Source organism: Myotis myotis, unplaced genomic scaffold, assembly GCF_014108235.1.
Source record: "Myotis myotis isolate mMyoMyo1 unplaced genomic scaffold, mMyoMyo1.p scaffold_m19_p_9, whole genome shotgun sequence".
In the NCBI taxonomy this organism is placed as follows: Eukaryota; Metazoa; Chordata; class Mammalia; order Chiroptera; family Vespertilionidae; genus Myotis; species Myotis myotis.
This window is the reverse complement of record NW_023416401.1, coordinates 50,584,528-50,598,237: the sequence shown is the minus strand read 5'-3', so window position 1 is coordinate 50,598,237 and position 13,710 is coordinate 50,584,528. Positions and strand designations below refer to the sequence as shown.

The window sequence follows — 13,710 nt, the reverse complement described above, 5'->3', positions numbered from 1 at the left end:
GAAGCACAGATAGTTGAGTATACTTGAAAAATTTTAGAGCTTAAAATCATGGCCTGGCAGGCGTGGCTTGGTGGTTGAGCATTTACCTATGAACCAGGAGGTCACGGTTCGAGTCCTGGTCAGGGCACATGCCAGGTTGCAGGCTCAATCCCCAGTAGGGGTGTGCAGGGGACAGCCAATCAATGATTCTCTCTCATCATTGATGTTTCTATCTCTCTCTCCCTCTCCCTTCCTCTCTAAAATCAATAAAAATATATTTTTAAAATTTCAATAAAAGCATGAATGCTTTTTTGGAGTTTACAGAGTTCAGGCATATCTCCAATTCCATATTTTACTAATTCAGTATTTTACACATAACTCTTATTGCACATATGTGTATGCAAATAGTTGAACTCCTACAATTTAGGGGAGGGACACAGATTCGTTATTAGTACTGCTTTGAAACCTTGAATAATATTTTTTTTTACACTAAGTCTATGTAATGGATAGTCTCGTAGAGGAGAGAACACTGGAATAGGTTAGACTTTGTTGCTATAGCAAGCTCAAATTATGTCAGACAGTTTTGATCATCTGCCACAGAGCATTGCTTGCAATGATCAGGGTTTTTAATTGCTGCTCTTCTTGCTTCTTAATAGCAAATTATTGTTAGTTTTCCTCATTATTATCAATTTAGTTTCTTCTGGGTTGTTTTTAACCCCACAGTATGTACTAATGAATAGTTAAGAATTTTTAGGCTATAATTTTCCAAAACTACTCTAGTATGTATGTACTGTGCTCAAGTATGAATCATCCACACCCTTATTACTAAAGCAGATGTGTACATATATCCCCCTATAATTTGCTAATGTGAGAACATTTTACTAGCAATGTGTGCAGTGCATGGAATTTTAGCATGCAAATTACTTACAATCTACCATCAAGGTAAATCTAACACAAGTATTAAGTTATTTTACATTTGCATGATATTGCTTTAAAATAAAAAAGCAAACATATGAACTAATGATTTAATCTTATTATACACACTAGTGCACCAGTAGGGTCCCTCAGCCTGCCCTGTGGGGATCAGGCTGAAACCAGCTCTCTGACATCCCCTGAGGGGTCCCGGATTGTGAGTGGGTGATTCTCAGGTGACACACCCCAGAATAGGGCTCCCTCCTCTCTGGTTACGGGTGCATCACCCGAGAACCGCAGCTACCAAGTCACCGTAGTTTAGCAGCTCCTGCATTGAGCGTCTGCCCCCTAGTGGTCATTGTGCATCATAGCTATAGGTTGGATGGTCAAATGGTCACTTTGGCTTTATATATATATATATATAGACTATAAGCACTTAATGCATTTCCCCCCAGATTTTGATTATCTGGGATAAGTTAAAAATGTGAATCATTACTCAAGGTCAATATTCCCCAAACTGTGTTCTACCAGATGTTAATAGGTGTTCTACAAATAATGGAGTTTTCACTCAGATAAGTCGGAAGAAAGCAATATATATTGTGTTTCCTTTTTAGAGGTTTGCAAGGACCTTTAGCATATTGTAATAGTTAATTGTATGTGTCAACTGGGATAAACCACAATACCTAGATATTTGATCAAACACTAGTCTGGATGTTGCTGTGAAGGTATGTTTTACATGAGATTAACATTTAAATAAGTAGACTTTGAATTAAGTAGAGTGTTCTCCATAATGTGCATGGGCCTATTCAAGCAGCTGAAGATCCTGAAGACTGACCTCCTGAGGAAGAGGGAATTCTGCCTGCAGGCTGTCTTGGAATCAAACTGCAACATCGACTCTTCTCTGGGTCTGCAGCCTCGTGGCCTACTTTGAAGATTTTGTTTACCAGCCTCTACAATTATGTGAGCCAATTCCTTAAAATAAATCTCCATGTAAATGGTAGACAGACAGCTAGATAGATATATAGAGACACACACATATATATACATATATATACACACACACATACATACATACATAGCTATAGATATATACTATGTTATATTTGTATATATGATAAAAATATATAGAAATACACTCTATATTAGATCTTATGCATACATATATGGGGGAAGAGATTACACACACACACATCCTATTGGTTCTGTTTCTCTAGAACAAATACTTGTGTTAAAGCTCTGAAAAGTTCTGCAATTTAAAACACTACGTGAACTGAGTATTTTCCCAGTTTATTTAACACAAAACATTTTTCATACAACCCCTACTAATATCTCAAAATATAGCTTGGGAAATGCTTTTCTCAAGACTTTACCTTAGACAGAGGCTGATATGTACCCTTTGTCTGCACGTCAGATTCTAAGTCCACCTGGTTCAGAAACTAATAAATATTGGAACAAAAGGTTCCACGTGCCTTTTTCTCTGCACAGGGCATAGGCGGAGGAAAATAACGCCGTGTTATGCAAGCACAATGAGCTTGCATAACGCCCATTGTGGAGCCGGTTCACACGTAGTGATGCCTGATGAAAATATGTTCCGGTGTAACGGACCCCACACTGTGCTTCTGTACAATGCTCCTTTGTGGATATTCCTGGGGACTGGAGAGTCATACTGAAATGTCATCCACCGCCACGTAACAGGGCACAAGGCAATGCACGAATGGTTGAAGCCCAACAAGAAAGGCCGGCTCTGTCTCCTAAAAGGCCTATGCCTCCTGTGTCTCTTATTGTCCCTTCTGAAATGTGTTTCTTCGAAGGGTCCTCACTGGTCCCAATTTACGCTTCGGGTCTTATCCTAGAAGCCACTTCCTCCAGAAAGCCTTTTCTGACTGCACCCCCACCCTGACCCCACCGGGCAGCCCTTTTCCCTGTTAAATGCATTCACACACCATGTGCCTCTCTATGCACTGGATGCGCACATCATTTATTTCGTAATGCCTGTCTCCCCTATAAGATTATGAGGCCCACAGGAACAGGGGACATTTCCAGCTTCCTGTTTGTCTCAGCAGCCCGACTGCCTGGCGATCAGTGGGAACTCCACATGAAGGACCAAATGATTGAAGGGAACTTCCTTCTCCCTAATTTTCCTCATTAGTCTATATAAATTATCCTTTCTTTGTAGGGAAATGCAAGTACTTTTCTCTACGCTGATCTCTCTCTAATGATCTTCACTCTTTCAACCTATAAAAAAAAAAAACTGTGCCAAGAGTCCATGAAATGTTCATGTATGTGTGTGTGTGTGTGTGTGTGTGTATGCTTGCATTCACACACATGTACATCTATACATTCATTCACTCTTGCAAATAATAATAAAAAATTATTTACCTAGCCTAATAGTGTGAAGAGATGGGGAACACAGGGGCAGTAAGTACGTGGAATAGGAGAGACCGATTCCAATTACAGCTGTTACCATTTTGGGGGTTCAAGTAAAATCGTGCAAAAGTTTTCAAACCTATAAAAAGAAAAGCAGAGGCTCAGTCTAATTCTAGCATCGGTTTCTCCTCTGGTTCCCCAGGTGCCATTTACCCAGCCCTGGTGCTACACTTCAGAGTGTACACTGAAAATGGGTTTCTCTTACATGAATGATCACCGGAAACAAAAGCAGTAAGAAAAATAATGCATTGGCAGGTAGACAGGCTTTCATTTCAGAACATTTGGCCAAGTATTTGGAGGGGGTGTGTATGTAAGGATTGAAGGTGAGGATGACATCCAGTGGACACCTGACTCCACTTTCTCTCTGTGCACCTTCCAACATCCCTTCTGGACCCTCAGCTACTCACTTTGCAGGGAGGGGCCAGAATGGCAAAGATCTTGGAGCTGACACTGGCTCACCCTCTCCTTCCAGCCTTACCCCCAGGGGCAAAAAGCCTGTGCCATCCAAATAGTGTCATCTGAAGTTGCCAAGGTGGATTACCCCCAGACAAGATGTACATGCAGGGTTCTTCCGTGACTCCCTCTCCTCTTAAGTCTACAGAGAAGTCTCCTCCAATCCAGTCCTGGCGTGGAAGATCCAAGACATGGAAAAGCTAATGCATCACTAGCTGATAGGAAACCTCAAGCATGAGCAAGCAGCTCTCTAATAAGAGTATCCCTCCCCACCCTACTGGTTTGGCTCAGTGGATAGAGCATCAGCCTGCGGACTGAAGGGTCCCAGGTTCGATTCTGGTTAAGGGCATGTACCTTGGTTGCAGACACATCCCCAGTAGGGAGTGTGTAGGAGGCAGCTGATCGATGTTTCTAACTCTCTATCCCTCTCCCCTCCTCTCTGTAAGAAAATCAATAAAATATATATTTTTTAAAAGTATCCTCCCCGGTTCCTGTCCCCCCGCCCCCCCCAACCTGGCCCCTGTACTTGGGACCAGGGAAATCTATGCCAGAACTTCAAAAATATGCTAAACAAATTTTCATACTTTCAAAAAAATCTGGGCTCCCTATCCAAAGCTTCATTTTTGGTATAAGAAATGGGTATTGAATCACAGTAACCTCTCACTTTTTGAAAAAATATATTTTATTGATTTTTACAGAGAGGAAGAGAGAGGGATAGAGAGTTAGAAACATCGATGAGAGAGAAACATCGATCAGCTGCTTCCTGCACACATCCTACCGGGGATGTGCCCGCAACCAAGGTACATGGCCTTGACTGGAATTGAACCTGGGACCTTTCATTCCGCCAACACTCTACACACTGAGCCAAACTAGTTAAGGCCTCTCACTTTTTAAATTGTGGGGACTATTTTTTAACCTGCCAGAGCCAAAGCATGCTTACCCTAGCATCTGTGCATATTTGCTCATTGATAACTCCTTAACTAGGAGTAGGCCACCTGCTAAATTGAAATTCTTTGACATGATCCAGAGTCATTGAAAGATAGGATGCTTTCAGCAAAAACGGCTTTCTAAAACACACTGTCCCATTGATGAAAACATTTATTGAAGAATACCTTTCCAGATTCAGAGCCCAGGCAGGGCACACTGCCTCTCACCTCACATGCATAAAATTGTTCTCCACTCAGTATGAGATGGTCCACTTGGGGCCATACACACATAGTATCATTCCTACAAATGGAAGATAAAGGTAAGGGCCACCAGAAGTCACACACACACACACACACACACACACACACACACACACACACACAGTTGCAAAAACGTGCCTGGGCATACTCGTTATAAATGCATTCTTTGGCTTCTCAGAGAAGCTACTTGAAGGTCACCTCCACTTAAAATCCTTGGCTGGAGAGCTCCTTGTTGCTTTATCACCATAATCTATTAAAATCTAAGAATAGCTGATGATGAAAATTCCAGCCATATTTTTAAATCTCTGTGAGGGGCAGGGGAGAAAAACCAACACATGAGTCTATTTGAAATCATTTTATGAATTTTAATCATAGCAAATGTGTTTTAACAGTAGTCATAAAATCAACATTACCACATATACAAAGGACAAGACACCAGTTTGGCATACAAAAATACCATATATTAAAATTGGGTTCATTGGAAAAACGCAGGACTTGCTAAGACACCATCTACAACAGAGAGAGCAAGCAAGAATGCTTCCAAGACATTCAGACTTATAAACAGCAGCTTGATAGCCCCCTTATGAAGTCAATATTTGGCAACATTTGGACAATATTTTCTACACAGCCCAGCAGCTCATTTATCTGTAGGGCGATTCAGCCCTTTAAAAGAAAAGCTCCTAAAATAATCCACATAATTTTAAATGAAACATGTCAAGGACTTGAGTGAACAGCCTCTACGAAGCATTAATCTAGCCATTTGACTGGAGTATTAGTTATCCTGGGAACCCACCAGTGGAGCCGTAATGGCAGGAACCCCGTGGAGCAGCTGCATGGCTTATGTTGGGAGCTCACAACCACCCATTGCTGAAGCCAGCCTCCCACCTGCAACTGTCAAGTGGGGCAAACAGGAACAAGTGGTGGAAGAAAAAATATAATAAATGACAACAACCAGATAGAAACCAAATATTCTCAAAAGAGTCTTTCCAATAGTATTAACCTATTCAAGTCAGGATACATCCATAGGTACAGTCATTGCATTCCATGGCTAAGATGTGATTAGAGTTTGTCTATGACTCAGCAACCAACTCTAGAGCAGGCTCTGAAGTTGCCCAGTATGCTGACAATCCCTGTATTCAATTTAAACATCCTGAATTGAATTTGGGAGATCACAATGGAATGACCAATTGTGCTTGGCCATTATTTCCAATTGGTGAGTTTCTTCCAGCTGAAATCCACCGCGACTAACCTCCAGCTCCTATACAATTTGTTTTGGAGCTACAATCCCACTACAGATTTCCTTCCCTTTTATGCTAGACCAGTGGTCGGCAAACTGCGGCTCGTGAGCCACATGAGGTTCTTTGGCCCCTTGAGTGTGGCCACAAAGTTTCAATCGCACTGTACGTGCGCGCCCGCACGTGGCATTTTGTGGATGAGCCACACTCAAGGGGCTGCAGTTTGCCGACCACTGTGCTAAACAGATCTGTCCACCTTTTGCTCTATACCCAAGGCCACATCTACATCTCTCCCACACAGGAACTACTTCATAGTTGGGTTATCCCTCAGCTAGGAAAACCTGAATAGGAATTATCTGAAGCAAGTGTAAAATACCAGCTAATGCACCCTCCCACTATTTAAACAGAGATGACATGTTAACTCCTTCCCCTTTAAGGGGCATTTGTCTCATCTATTTCCTTTCTCTTACAGTTTAGGCTCCTCCACCACCATCATATCAAACCTTCCACTTTTGGATTCTCAAAAAGCAAATTAAAAATTGAGCATACCTTTGGGAAACTCTTGTTAGAACAGCTCAATAGCTCACACCCCAGGGAGGTCATAGAGACTTTCACGTGGGCTGCTAGCCCTACATCCCACAGTGATGAGTTCAGAGTGGTGCTGTAGAACAGGAACAGCTATAGAAAACACTCCCAGAAAACAAATATAATACATACTGTTGCAAACTTCAAGAGAGCCCTCAGTACTTTACCACAAATATTACTGATTGTCCCTAAAAAGATCATAATATGAATAGTATCAAAAACCTTAGACTAGAATAATAAAGTCTAGCTAATGAGATGAGTGTTTTCAAGCACCACTACACCATAAGTGAGATATACATAGTGGGATATCCCAGGCAGTGAATCCTGAAAAAATAAAAAAATAAATAAAGGTCATTGGCTCAACTGGGCAAGGAAACCTGTGCAGAAAAATCAGAGCCACATTCTAAGAGTTCAGGAAAAACGGTGCTCTACCCAAGACCACTTGAGCAAAACCAAACAAGAAGTATTTTTGGAAGACAGAAATTAAATTCCCCACCTGCTTATGGTCTTCAAATTTCCAATAAAATGTATGCAGAAACCACCCCTTCCTAGATTTGAAAAGTCTCAAGATTTTGATTATATAGACATTCACAATAGTGGAGAGTTTGACATAACGTATGCAGTCAATACAATTTATTAAAATATTGACATCTAAATTCAACATTGTATAACCCACAAATTGGAAACATGACAAACAACATTTTTACTTGATTTTTAACTCGTATTACTGTTAAATTGTGTATCTACATATATATCTATATTTATATGTGAATCAATTGTCAGAAAAATCAATGGCTTAAATATCCACTTATTTTTAAGAAGTGTTTCATGTTGAACAAAATTCAGCAACTAATCATCACTTTTGAAGTAGACTACTATTTTCAAAACAGTTACCGAATTATCTTGACTATCTCACTCTTCTTTGGAGTCTGTTTTGGTAAGGATTATTCTGTGGGTGATATTTTACTGAGAATGATGGAAATGGTAAGGAACAGCTCCTTTCTTCTAGGTCAAGGATGACAGAGCAATTGACTGATGACTCGTCTTGTGTGGAAACAAAATGCTGACGGATTAGCAGCAGCATTTTTCTCAGAGAAGAAATTCAAATCTTTTGCATATCACTCCTCCAACAACTTCTGCACCTCTAACTTCCTTGTAAGTCTAACAAAAACCTATCATTTTGGCAAAAAATAATTTTTAGTAATTTTCATAAACAAGCTAAAAAAGAATGGTCAATGCCCATTGATGAGTTCTTTCGGGGGGAGGAGGGGCAGTCAAGGGGGTCCCGATTCAATTCTGCTAATTAGAAGCAAATGCATTTGGTTTACATTATATTCTAAAAACAATTAAAAACAGACTAACCAATTTTGACACAGCATGGGTTTTCAAATAAAGCAATGGGAACTTTTAAAATAAAAATCTAGAGTGGAATACTGTACTATCAGGAAGCATCTGATCTTTCTATGAATATGAATATATATATATCAAATTGAATTTTCTGCTTCCACTTACTCACTTAAAAAGCAATTTTAGTAACTTCCACGGGTAATGTTTTTAATGTTAAAAAAAAAAAAGTGTCTTTGTGCCAGGCTGCAAATCTTCTATTCTTTCCATGATAATGAAAATAAAATGCAAGACTAAAACAATGTCAAATCTGACTCTAAAAATAGTACCTATGTTTTAGTCTGGCAAATGAAAAATGATGCCCACATATGCCCACACCACATACAATAACAAACTGGAAGACTTCAAGGGCAAACAAAAACACTCTTTATGAACACTGTGAAACATGCTTGCTCTTACACCTCACACCTTACTAATGTAGCAGTGAAGTCTGTGTAAGATGCTGGAAGTGAAGAGAGATTTCATTAGGCTTTTTTTTCCCCCACAGTAACATTTACTTTTTGGCCATAAGACCCTAAACACATTTTCACAGTTACAGGTCATGCAAAACTTGCAAGTCGAAAGTCGAATGTTTTACAGCTACTGTGCAACTACTATTTTTGGACAATAAATTCACATGCAGCAAATGATCCCAGAAAAGGGGCTTCATAAAGCACTCTCAGCTTCACTGATCGTGCTCTGACCCAAAGTATCTAATAACCCCAAAGGGCAATCAATGAATTTTTACTATCATACTTGCGATCATATACTTTTTAAATCCAGAATGGTTTGTTTTTAGTCAACTGCATGTTACTACTAAACCACGAACTGTCTTAGCCTTACTCTGTTACTCCTAACACTTTGATGCTAGATATCATTGTACAACCATCCAGAATTGTGCTATCCAATGTGTTAGCCACTAACCACATGAGCTACTAAACTTAAATAACTTAAAATTAAATACTAAAACACAAAATCCAGTAACTCAGGAAACTAACCCCATTTCAACTGCCTATAGCCAATGTGGCTAGCGACTACTGTATCGGACTGCATAGGCTACATAATATTTCCATCATCACAGAAAGTTCTACTGAGCAGTGCCAACCTAGAAGATCCCAAGGGCTGCATCCTCAATGGTTTAACCTTCAAGGGATCCACTATTCAGTCGTGAGCAAGATTAAATTTAATTATATGTTTAAAGAAAATACCTTAAAGCTTTCTGATCATAAAGTATGACTGGAACTAAGAAATGATTTGCCTTTTCATCACAACTTATGCCCCAGGTTATTGTACAAAAAAATGTTCCAAAGACAATGCTTTTTGATAGCCTACTTGGCTCTACTTAACATATTAAGCATTCTCTTGCTTAGGTCAAGATCATTAATAAAGGTGAAAATTCATGCTTCTTATAGTTTACTATTTACACAACACTCGTCCTTTACACAGAAGGGAAGGATGGAGGGAAACCAATGGCTTGCAATTTTAAAAATTCAAATGACATGGTTTCTTTTAAACTTCTGTAACTCATCCTCTAAATCAACCTTTCTTTCATTTCCCAGAGAGGTAGATGCTAACTAAAATGAATACCAGTATAGAAAGCTACACACACACACACACACATAGACACACATACACACACACACAAACACACTTTAAAGCAAGAGTTGAGTTAGTAAAGGGTATTCATCCACCCTGAAGATCATGCAGAGCCCATGACAGGCCTAGGAAGAAGTATGAATTTCTTGTCTCCCTTTTGCTGCAGAATTTCAAGCAGCTCTATCAGTCTGTGGGCCTCAATGGACTCACCTACAAATGAAGCCACTGGAGGTTGCTTTCAACTCTAACTTTCTGTGCTTTCAGTTGTGACTTTTTCATTGATATGCAACTGTCAATGCTGGCCGATTGTGCCACTGGACTTTGGTCACATGGGGTCGACGAGTTGTTAGTGTCATGGGTTAATGCCAGAAGAGGCCAGAGCAATGGGATGCCAAATACCATTAAAACATCAAGTCCATAAAAATTCTGTCTGGCAGGCTAAGACATCACACACACACACACACACACACACACACACACACACACACACGTACACCCTAACAAACAGGTGCACAAGTAACTGTAGGCAGAATTCATTCAAACTGTTTTTTATGTCAGTAAGACTCACATAGAAAATTCTGCTTTTGGTTGTTATTGTTAACCTAGGTTGTAAAGTCAAGGTTCTATCACGGAGCTGATTAACTTCGCACTGCTTAATTGCAGCTCTAGCATCGGATTGTTTTTAAATAAAAGTTACGTGAATGGTAACTTGACTCAATATTTTTACACTAAGAAACACGGGGCGCTGTACTATCACATACTTTAGTGTCTGTATATAACCTACTTAACACATAGAAGTCTATCAAATACTACAGTACATGGCCGGTCATTTCTTACTGTACATAAACATATGTAGATATCATTTACAAAATTATTTGGAATATGGCATGGCTTAAAATTGCAAGGGTAAAGTCCATTTGAAATGTAGTGTTCTCAATGCAACATTTCTGTGTTTTTGGTGTTATTTTTTCCCCCCAAAAGGAGCAGAAATTGGGTCAGATGTGCATTACAGCAGCCTGGTTCAGTTGGAGAAATTGACACTAACCCAACAGTATATTATGTTACATAACAGAGGATAGCATCCAGCTAATATGATACCTAAATTATTCATACCAAATAAATCCTAGATTTTTGTATAATGCCCAATAGCTTACACAGTAAAATGGCATTTTAACCTAATATCTAGTTTGAGCTTTCAAATACATTTCCTAAAGGTCTTATGAAAAATTTGAAAGATTTGAAAAGCCCGAGTTCATATTTTTTTTAATTGAATCCTCACACCAATGAACAGTGTTGGCTCTGGATTCTAGTCATTATATTGTCATTTTATCTCTCCTAATTTCCATCACTTTAATGTGCATATTTTGTGCTGCTTGAAGGTCATAGCTAGCATAGAAGTAAATTAAATTGTCTCCATCTTAGAGGGTTATTTCCAGCTTTGCTTTTTGGAGCCAGTCACTGCTTATCTTCCTCTCCCCTATTTTCATGGATTCAATGGAACATAAACATAGATATTTATGAGAGGAGTCCTTGTCACATACCACTTGCTTCAGGAATGTCATAAAGGAAATTAGGACTGTAAAGCTCACAGCTATTTACACACACACACACACACACACACACACACACAGTATAGGAATTCGTCATTTCATCTAGCAAATCTTTCTTTGTGAGCATCTACAGACCATTACCCACTTAAGAATTTAGGATGAACTGGTCCATTTAAATTGAGAATGTGAGTTCTAGGTTTACCTCACCACTTTTCTCAATAAAAACACATTTCCAGATATACGGGATATTCTTACTTATACAACAAAAGAAAACTGGAATTCGGAATGGTTCAACTCTCATGGAACAATAATCTCTTTCAAAAAATAACTGTGGACTGTCTATTAAAATGCCAGTCCAGGTTTATCATCGGTTAACAACACTATTACAATATTCCCAAACTGGGAGAAAAGACAGAAGGTTCTGTTACTCTCCATTTGTGCCTCACAACTCGACTGCACAAAAGAAGAGCAGGTGTTGGAAGTGACGAGTGTGTGACTCCTCACTGAGTGGGTCCCAGTGCCCAGGAGGTAGGTGGCACCGTTTCAGACCCTGCACTCATTCATGCCTACTGAGTCTTACTACCAAGATTCTTCTGAAAAGATTCAAAACCCGAAGTAAACCGAATTACACACACTCATATAAATACACAATATTTACATTTAAAATTCTTATTTTGTGAGATGGCTTGAGAAAAATTGGCATATAGTTTTCCTGTGGGATTAGACATTTCTCATCATTACTCAGTTTATTGCTCCCCTGTTGAGCTTTCCATTTAATAAACACATATCGAGCTCTAATTACAAGGGAAGAAAAATGAAGGGACACGACAAACAAAACACAATACATTGGAAACACTTGTTCAAATAGTTTCTTCAAAAAACGACGGTCCGCTTAACTTAGTTTAATTCGGGCGCCATTCAAAAAGTATAAAAAGCCTTAGCAACTAAGTGAAGACTGGATTTCGGTTGTAAAAGAAAAGAAAACAGCACTGCGTGTCGTCACTGAATTGGTCATGGATTCATTCTCAGGTTGGATTCTACTTGTACACATAGCATCTTGGTTTTAATCTACCACATGTAGAGAAGATCACATCATATGCACTTGCACAGGTCAACATCTAAGTAGAATATGTCTATCTCATCACGTGACTTTGGAAAATCGTAAGTTACAGTCCATTTTATAAATGACTATGAGGATGCATGCAATCGTCTTCGAAGCTGCGCCATCAATGCTCAGAGCGACCCGTCTGGCATCTTTGTTGAGACCTCACATTCTGCCCCTCCGTGTCTGTCTTGGGTTAATCAACTGGCAGCCCGGAGGCCAGCGCTTGGCACCAAATGATCAGCGTCGCCCCCATCTTCTCACCCAAGTCCCATCATCAACGCCTGCTCCACCCAGAGTTGGCACCCACCAGTCACGCCCCCGCAGCCTGCTTCAGCCACAGGATATCACAGTGAAGCGCTTGGAAATGCAAGACATGTTGTGAAGCACGATGCCCAGCAGGAAGACCAGGACGCAGGCCACCAAGATCACAGTGCACACCCCCGACCAAGTGGAGCTTTTCACCACGCCCCGCCGGTCTGGCTCCTCCTCCGCTGCCTCTGGGGGAGCCCCGCCTTGCAGAGGCTGCTGCTCCGCAGGGATGGTCACCACAGTGACTGGCTTCTGCTGGCTCCCGGGCAGCAGGCGGCAGCCCATGTTTCCGGGCAGCAGCGCGCGCTCCTTGGAGATGGGAAGGGGCAGCATGTAGCACCCATTGCTGGGAAGTTTGATGAAGACCGGGGTGTGCTCGGAGGCGTGCGGGATGGCGATAACGGCGAGGACCTCGGGGTCGTCGGGGAGCTGTGACACGGAGAAGCCCGGAGGCAGCTTGGTGATGCCTCGGCACCACGGGCACCTCACGTCCTTCTGGCTCGTCCTCATCTGCTGAAGGCACACCGAGCAGCAGGTGTGTTTGCAATCCAGCAACTTGGGCCTTCGCCGGGGACTGTAATAATTGAAACAGATCTGACATTCCAGCAAGGAATCTTGGGAGAGCGTCTCCATCGTGCACTGGGTACAGGAAGGTCAAGGCCACAGGGAAGAAGCTTGCCCTCAGAGGCCACTGCTCCAGCACCTGCCTTCTCTGAGGCTTCCCAACGTCGTGAGGTGATGGGGGAGCTCACAGGCATCAAGCATGCTCAGGTGTGTTCATTTCTGAAGGAGACAAAAAAATGCAGACAAAGTTAGTTACTTCAAACAAGCTGAGACGCAGCATATCTGATGGATTTACACCACTGCTCAAAAGTCTTGACACTAGGCCAAACGCTTAAAACTGCCCCACCTGTGAGACCGTAGGATTCCTGTAATGTCCAGTGGCCGGTGAATGGCTTATCACAGACGGCTTGTCATGGCACATACTT

General features: G+C 40.9%; 1 protein-coding gene and 1 non-coding gene across 8 annotated transcripts in view; both read right to left on the bottom strand.

The window, feature by feature from the left end:
- Window positions 1–463: 463 nt before the first annotated feature.
- LOC118663886 lies at window positions 464–589 on the bottom strand. Its single transcript, XR_004970188.1, has one exon. It is a non-coding gene; the product is annotated as a small nucleolar RNA SNORA28 (small nucleolar RNA).
- A 4,713-nt stretch (window positions 590–5,302) lies between these two features.
- RNF152 (ring finger protein 152) overlaps window positions 5,303–13,710 on the bottom strand; it is a 74,782-nt gene continuing 66,374 nt past the window's right edge. For all 7 annotated transcript variants that reach the window (XM_036322703.1, XM_036322702.1, XM_036322707.1 and 4 more), the window contains one exon: window positions 5,303–13,504. In XM_036322703.1, coding sequence (XP_036178596.1) covers window positions 12,743–13,354 — 612 coding nt within the window. In that variant the 5' untranslated portion in view covers window positions 13,355–13,504 and the 3' untranslated portion in view covers window positions 5,303–12,742. The remainder of the gene's footprint in view (window positions 13,505–13,710) is intronic.